Source organism: Oryzias melastigma, linkage group LG6 (genome assembly GCF_002922805.2).
Source record: "Oryzias melastigma strain HK-1 linkage group LG6, ASM292280v2, whole genome shotgun sequence".
Lineage (NCBI taxonomy): Eukaryota > Metazoa > Chordata > Actinopteri > Beloniformes > Adrianichthyidae > Oryzias > Oryzias melastigma.
Window position 1 is genome coordinate 30,269,357 of NC_050517.1, and position 8,518 is coordinate 30,277,874.

The 8,518-nt window shown below is 37.8% G+C and overlaps 1 protein-coding gene across 5 annotated transcripts in view; it reads left to right on the top strand.

Annotated features, from left to right (window-relative positions):
• Nucleotides 1–1,678: 1,678 nt before the first annotated feature.
• Nucleotides 1,679–8,518, top strand: part of rspry1 (ring finger and SPRY domain containing 1) — a 16,481-nt gene continuing 9,641 nt past the window's right edge. Inside the window, exons 1-5 of one of the 5 annotated variants that reach the window (XM_024280759.2) lie at nucleotides 1,679–2,150; nucleotides 3,477–3,491; nucleotides 3,618–4,058; nucleotides 5,658–5,710; nucleotides 8,276–8,388. In XM_024280759.2, the coding sequence (XP_024136527.1) occupies nucleotides 3,661–4,058; nucleotides 5,658–5,710; nucleotides 8,276–8,388 (564 nt within the window). In that variant the 5' untranslated portion in view covers nucleotides 1,679–2,150; nucleotides 3,477–3,491; nucleotides 3,618–3,660. Of the gene's footprint in view, nucleotides 2,151–3,476; nucleotides 4,059–5,657; nucleotides 5,711–8,275; nucleotides 8,389–8,518 lie in introns of all 5 variants that reach the window. The other 4 variants (XM_036212537.1, XM_024280761.2, XM_036212536.1 and 1 more) reach the window with 4 other exon arrangements.

Here is an 8,518-nt window from a genome sequence, read left to right on the forward strand (position 1 = left end):
GGGATTCTGGAGCTCAAGGTTTTCAATTTCCTGGACTGATTGTAGGTCCAAACACACAGATAGAAACCAGACCGTCACTCTGAGGGACGGATCAGAGTCTTCATGTTGTGTGTTTGGGACAGAAGGAAACGTGTGCAGGAATGGAGGCGGGATCAAAACCATGACATCAGAATAATGACCGTCTCACTTAAAGTCCCACTCCAATCATCTGCAAACCTGTTTTAAAATCCTTCCCAGAGTTTTTAATTATGATTGTGATGTTTTTAGACTAAATCTATAAAAAAAAAATCCTGCCGTTTTCTAGAACATAGTTCCTGCAGAGCGGCAGGAGTTCATTAGAAATTCGTCTTTGAGTTGTCAGTGGGACTGATGGCGAGGAGCAAGCCCGCTCCAATTCCCATCACCCATCTGTTTACACGCTCTCCTGCTAGCTTACATCCCTCAAGCTAACATCACCTGTGCAACAAACATGGCAGCGACACTGGATCTGATCCCGACTCCAGCTCAGACGAGGAAAACAAAGACGTTCATGGATCTATGCGTCTACAAGTGGAGCAGAATGGAGCAGAAGGTATTTTCAATGTAAAACTACAAGACTATTGTTGACATTAAAAAATGGACATATCACTTTGAAAACATTTTATTTTTATTGATTTGATCTGATCATAATCTCTGACTTCATACTTTTGCAAAAACTGAGAAGTAAACAGTGATTTATTTAAAAAGTTTTCTTATCTTCTGAAATCCTGTTGTGGGTTTTATGAGCTAAACCCCAATTTATTTAAAAATAGACAAATAAATACTTGATATCAGTTAAACGATGAGTCCTGGATCTATAATCCATGACAATTTAGTTACCTTGTGTGGAATTAAGAAAATCAAAACACTTTTCTACCATTAATTTTATTTTTAAGGAAAGGATTTATATCCACCATCAGAAAATGCCACAAGAACATGTTAAAAGCACAGTTTTTATTGGAGTGGGTCTTTAACTGAATTCATTTCAGACAATTAAATCTTTCGTTTTCAGCTTCCTTTAGCTACATAAAGAGTTTAAGTGATACATGTGTATTTTCTGTATTATCAATCAGGATCTCTTCTAAATCATTCAGATTAATTCATCCAAGAATATTGTTGATCTTGTTTCAGAGGTGAACATAAAAAAATAAAAATAAACGGACTATGGATCGAACATGCGTTTTTAAATGCATATTTTTTTTATTTAATGAATTGAATTTTTATTTTATTTAGTAACAATATTTATCATTGAAATAATAATAAATAAACATAAACTAGTTAATAAAACATAAATAATAATTATGTTAATTACTTATAATTATAATTAATAATAAATCCGTTTTTCATTGTAAAGTTGTATTTTCTTTACTATAAAACACTATAAAACTGTTTTTTTATCCAGAGGAAAGAAAATGAAAATGGTTCTGTTATTCCACCAGATCATTGTTATCCATCCTGCTTGCATTAAAAGTTTGAGACTTTAGAACATCAAAAGCACCTGTTGATATTTTCCAAAGGACAAAAAGTGAGCAAATTTAATGTGTTTGTGTCTTTATATGAGCTGGATTTATTTTTTTTTAGTTAGTTTAGCTTTTTTTAAAGTATATATATTTGTGTGTTTTTATGCATTCAGACATTTAAAAGTAAAAAAATCAGATTATTAAATAAGCAACATAAAAATAAAACACAATATATTTCTGGAAAGTAAATGTAATATTCAAAAAAACTTTATTAGCAGCCGGTCATCCTCCCTCCTCCTCATTCACAGCTGATGATAGCCAGCCTCCTAGCTTACAGCGCTACGGAACTTAGCTAGCGGCTAGCGTTATAGCAGCGACGTTCAAACATGTTCGCTGTGTTCGCCCCGAAGAAACCTCTTTTTACGTTAGTATGAATATCCCGAAGGCCCGCGGACTCTGTAAATGTTCACCGACAGGTGTGTGCTGTTTGAGGACCGCGGGAACGTCGTCGCTGCTCGCGCGCTGTCTGACAGGAGCTAGAGGTGTGTTCCGCTCGGCTAGCAGGCTAGCTAAAACAGCCGAATCGCCTTGTTAGCTTTCTCTTTTTTTCGGAAACTATTTTGTTTTTCATTGACTGCCTTTTTCTACAAGCGCTAATCAAGTGGAATCATTGTAAGTATATTTTAATAGAATCGATTATTGTATATGAATATGATAATAATTAGTAAAAGTTCGTCAAACTTGGCGTTCATGAGTGCTGGGGGTGGCTAATGCTAATCAGCTATAAAGCTTCTGTTTGTCAACAGAACTGCAGTTTGTCTTCATTCAATCATAACTACACTGTTAGCATTTACTTAAAAATGTCCAAACATTTAGTCTTAAATGTTCTTGTTTTATTTTTTTAGTTGTCATCAACAGTTTCTCTTTTCAAATGAAAATGTTGTTTATGTTTCATTTAAATTAGCAGTAAAACTAACTTGACATTATTTGTGAGCTTAAAGGAAACTTTTGGGAAGTTACATTTATGCATTGTTTCTGTAAAAGCAATAATCTATAAGTACTTCATTTTCATCTTATTATATGAATGATACTTTTACTCTAATAATTTAATTTTTTTCACTTTTTATTTGTTTAAAACATGTTTTTATTTAAGAGATAATAAATAAAGTCTGAGAGGATCAAATGTGTGTTTGAAACCAGCTGTGAGAACAAACTGCAGGAAAGACATTAAAAATGATCAATTTATAAAAGAAATTCAAAAGGTTAAATAATTAATAGATGTAATGGAGTCGAAAAGATTCATTCATATTAATGTTTATCTAAAATCCTTTAACCACAAGTCATTGTTTTCTATGTATGTGATTATTGTAAATTAAAATAATATATATTTATAAATTCTGTTTGTCAATGTTTCCACAGGGTCTTGAAAAGACTTAAAAACTTTAATTTGAAAATAATGCCTTTTAAAAAAGTATTTTCTTTTGAGATCTGTTTTACATCATGTCAAAATTTCAAATTTTCAGCCATGGTTATTTTGATCAAATGATGTAAATTAACTAATTATGCACCATTGCTGGTTTGAAGAAAGAAAAGCGCTAAAGCATCACGGCACAAACAACAAGATGAGAAGCTTCAGTTTTGATGATAACATGGAAATAAATGAATAGAAATGGTCAATAGACTGAGCAGAGTCTTAATTTTTGAAGTGCTTGGGCTTAAAAAGGCTTTAAAAAGTATTTTTATCTGTTCAAAATAAGTAATTAATGAAAAATATGTATTTTATTCATTCATATGAAAATGAAAACATTCCTTAAAATGTTTTTTATTTAGATTTTGTGACAACCTCAGTTGTAAATTGTATTTGTTTTAAGTAAATAAACTGAGAGGAATAAAAATCATAAATGTTCAGGCGGATGGCGAGTACTCGAGTACTTTGGATGGAACATGACTGGTTTAACCATAAAGCAGAATGTAACCTTCCATGTCGTCTCTTCACAGGTATGGGAGCCTCAGGTGAGAGCTTGACGTGAGACCTGCGGGCGATTATGTTTACCGTGTTCTCATTGCATCAAACATTTTTAGCCCAAAAGCAAATCTCGGCTTGACAACAGTATGATCTCCTCTGCTGACCCCACCCAGCACTCTGGGACAAGAACCCCCCAAACCGAGCGCTTCAAATGATATGATAGTAGCAGCCTGGATCACTTTCTGTGCCTGCAGGAGCCTTGCACAGGTTCTGCTCTTTCTGTCCTCCTCCAACTCCCTCCATCCGCTCTGGGAGGCCGTCGCTAGTGCGGCCTTCAGCACCGGAGCCATGGGCAACAGCTGCGTGTGCCGGGACGACAGCGACCTAGAGGACCACCAGCACGGGGCCAGCAGGGCGGCTCGAGGACCGGCCCGCCGCGTGGATCACAGCACGGCGGTCGGGGTCGACGCCGCCGAGGCGAGAAGCAGCCGGCCCAGAGATCCGGTCCGGCCGCCACGCAGAGGGCGGGGGCCCCACGAGCCCAGACGGAAGAAGCAGAACGTGGACGTCCTGGTGCTGGACACCTTGGCTGTCATCAGAACTCTGGTAGACAAGTAAGTCAACCAGAAAAAGTTACTCTTGAGTTAATTTCCTAAAACTTCAGTTTGAGGAATGTTGAATGCCTTGAGATAGAATTACCCCGAGGGGCCGGATCTGGCCCCCGGGCCGTGACTTTGACACGTGTGCATTAGATCATCAAAAAGCTGATTTGACTGAATATTGTTTTTCTCAAATGCAGAATTGTTCATTTTAATGGGTTAAAATGTGTACAAAATGAATTTAAAACACTTTATGAAGCTATTATGGCACCAAGGAGCTTTACTGTAACACAAAAGTCCAGAATAAAGTCATTAGCTTCTTTATTTGCAGCTGTCATTTCCTCTTTAGTGCATGAATATTTTCCGTAAATGGACTGTCGTTATATAAAGCTTCTCCAGCCGAGCGGACCACTCAGCATTCTCATTTCATCAGATCGATCTGTAGACTTTTAAAGACCAGGAATCGAACCAACTGCACTGTCAGCAGACAGAAGGTCACTTCACTGAGGCTTAGAACCCGACTTCAGCTGAGATGTTCACAGAAAGTTCTTCTTCCTCTTTCTGCAAACTCTTTTGAAGAAAAGATGTTAACCACGACCGCTTCTCGTTTCTTAGTAAAGGTTTAACTAAGAGGGAGAACAATAACTGTTTGGGATTTTCATGAAATATTTATATTTGAAGCTGTTGTTCTGAGTTTCTATGAGTCAGAATAATCCTAAAACCATAATCTTCCTAACTGAATCATAGATTTATGTGTCTGAGGTTAATGCAGTAAAACGTTTCGTCACTGAAAAGGAAAATGGAATCTCCGGTGATGAACATGGATCGGAGAGCGTGTTTCTTTCAGATTGGATGATGTGATTATAAATGATAAATCCGTTTATCAGGCAGCGTCCACCACGACAGACGGGTGTGTCTGAGCAGACGTCGACGTCTGAAACCTGCATGAAATGATGAAGATGTTCAGGTGTAGAAGTTCGTGGATTTTTGAGATGAATGTTTGTTCAGCTTCACTGTTGGAGCTTTTTGAGAGAGAAAATAAAATCAACTGAATGAAAACATCTTTGGTTTTAATTCTATTGCTGCCTCTAAAGAGAAAATGCAGCTTCCAGACGTAAACTTTAACGAGGGACTCATTTATTGTCCTTCACTTTCATTTAAGCTTCAGCCCATGGGAGGAGAACAGCTGTTTGTGGATATGAGGGAAGTGTCCTGACAGCATAAATGTCGTTTATCAGACTTCAGAGAAACTTTAAACTCTGCTGAGGAGGAGAACGCTCCAGAAAAGGAATCAAGTTCTTCAGGGATGTTTTTCCGTCAGCGTTGGTGGAAGCAGTTTCAGATCGGAACGCGTTCACAGACGCGTTCTTCAGGTTGGAACAGGCAGAAGTCTCATTGCATCAGCAGGATGTGAGCCAGTTAGTCACAGTCTCAGCTTCACCTCAACGTCTGGATTTCTGCACAAACCGTCTTTCTACAGATGCAGATTGTTACGTTTGAATTCTTTTACTTTGACACATTCTTGTAAAACAATCTAAAATATACATGTGGATAAAGATCTGTTTTATTTATCGGTTCTACCTGGAGGACTAACAGTGTTTTTGTTGGTTTCAGTGATCAAGAACCTCCATACTCCATGATAACTCTTCATGAGATGGCAGAGACCGGTGAGTCAGAAAAAGGACCAAATACTGAATGGATTCAACAGAAATCAGACTACAAATGATGCAGAACACTTGTGTTCATGAGCTTTAACTTGGTCCTCAGTAGAGTTAGAAGCTGCTCTAATTCTCTTGGGATTCGGACGTTTACTGTTGATGATTCCAAGAATGAAGGAAGATTTTCTCTGCTGGGATTTTCTTATGACATGAAAACAACCGATAGAGTTTTACAGAAGAGAATCAGAAAGGGAATCATGTTTAACTTTATCATTTATCAAAAGTTTAAGGGCCTACAGTCTGATAAAGTGTTTTAGCATGTTCTTGTGGCAGATACAGAAAATTAAGTTTAAAATTGGACTATTTCTTTATTTGAGTCGTCGTGAATCTGGAGGAACTGTTCTAGAGAATTACTGTTTTTAAAATATATATTTAGGCTAAAAACAGCATAATCAAAATAAAACTTTAACTTGAACAGTTCCCTGACTTCTGTGAGGACATGAAGACTTGGTTAACGTTGTTATCGTCTGAGAGTTCACACGGAAACCTCAGCGCTGATGTTTGGATTCAGCGTGATGCCTTCAGGGCCCCCGGATCAATCCATACTGAAGCTCTCAGAGACACTTTGGTTTTCCAACACTTACTGTGGGAATTTAAGCATAAGCTGCCAGAGGAAATTGAAGTTTCTGGTAGATAAGTAGAGTGTTGTTATTGGTGTTGTTGTCGTTGTTGTTGTTGTTGTCGTTGTTGTTGTCGTTGTCGTCATTGTTGTTGTTGTTGTCGTTGTCATGGTGTTTGTATCAGGTTCATAAATCTAAACCAGTCTCAGTAGCTGGAATTCAGAGAGATTTACACAAATATCTCTGTTTTTCCAATAACATTTATTGCAAAAATGAATTTGTAACGTTTAAAAGATTTTTTTTTTCTAAACAAGTTACTGAAAAATATCAAGAAAAGAAGTCGCTGGTGTTCAGGGATGAATGAAGGAAAAACTCCAAATCCTCTTTGGTTCCTTCTGAGTTCGTCTGGTTCTGATCATTCTTAGAAAATCATTAAAACATCTTTAAAGTAAACAAACTTTCTTAATCTGAGTCATGTTTATTATATTTCCTTCACTAAAGGTTTTATCCACATTTATGTTCTGGTCCAGTTTGATGAGATCGACTAAATCTTAAACTGGATTATTCCTGAGGCGGAGATCTAATTCTGATCAACATTCACAGATCAGATCAACTCTATTATTCCATTTATTATATTTGAATCTGTTTGTACTCTATGTTTGAAATGAAAATATTCAATCACCATCATTTACACCTTCATTTAGAACAGAGATCAGCCAAACGGATCAAAACACAGATTTAGAAACAAAAAATAGTTTTTCTCAATTCAACTTCCTGGTTAACTTTAGCAGTAAACTGAAACATAAATGTTGTTCTGGATCAAAACAAATCCTGACAATAATCTCCACAGTTTTCCATCCTCAGAGTTCAGCTGATTACAGTTCCAGTAGATCCACATCAGGTAGATCATGAATGAAGTCCCAGCATCACCTCAATAGAAAACTCCTTTCAGAAAACCGGATCTACACACAGACGTTCTTCATCTGTAGGAGAAATGCCAAAACTCTCCAAACTCCAGATGAACGTCTGACGGTGGCGTTGTGGAACGACCTCTCCTCCATTTTATCAGTCACATGACGTCACGACATTGAAGATGAGATCTTTGTGATTTCATTTACACATCATCTCTAAACTGACATTTTCAGATCTTATTTCAATAAACTGAACGTTAATGTTTTCATTGTAATAGTTTTAGTTTGAAAGTAAGAATCTTCATCCAAACTTCACTTTGAAGACGATTGATTTTTATCTTCTGGTGACGACAGCATGTACGTTTATACCAGGTGGGCGATAATCCAAGTGTGATCCAGTCAGATTTGGTGTTTGAGAGGATTTATTTGAGGGAAAATTGGGCTTCTGTTTTTTCCCAGAATCCATCTGTCTGGGGGTTCTAAGGACCGCCCCCCGTCTCTCGCCACGCCCACTGTGAAGCGTCAGAGAGGAGGTTTAGTTTGGAGCAACAACCCAGACGTTGTGAAATCTGTTGGAAGGCTGTTGCTGCTTGAAGTCGGAGGGTGACGAGTCTGAAACCGAGGCGGGAAAAACTCAACCTGCGGCCGCGTTTTACAAACATTACTGCTCGTGTTTTATTTTTTTTATTTTATTTTTTATTTTACTGCTCGTGTTTTTGAATTTGGGTCAAATCCCAAAGGAGATGTGGACGTAGAAGCTTCTGTCAGATAGATTCACTCCTTTATTTCTGTTTAAGAAAGTAAAGGGAGGTAGAAAGAATTCAAATGAAATTGGAAATTGAACGTTTCTAAATATCAGAAATCTTGTTTTGGTGTCGTATCGTTCAGCTCTAGTTTATTCCTAAAATCTAACATTTAGAGTCTAATTACAGTTTTATGATACTTTACTACAGTTCTAGAGGTCACCAGTACTCAGATATTTGTACCAACGTTTTCGTGGATCCAGATATTTGGATGTTAAACTTTTGAATCTGTTCTCCCAGACGATGGTTGGCTGGAGGTGGTCCAGTCCTTGATCCGAGTGATCCCTCTGGATGATCCACTGGGTCCTGCAGTCATCACTCTCTTACTGGACGAATGTCCTCTCCCGACCAAGGTCTGAGCTGCAGCCCTGCTGACCCGTCTGTCTGCTGACCCGTCCGTCTGCTGACCTGTCTGTCTGCTGACCCGTCTGTCTCTGTGCTGATCCATCTCTCTCTCTCTCCTGACCCGTCCGTCTCCCTGCT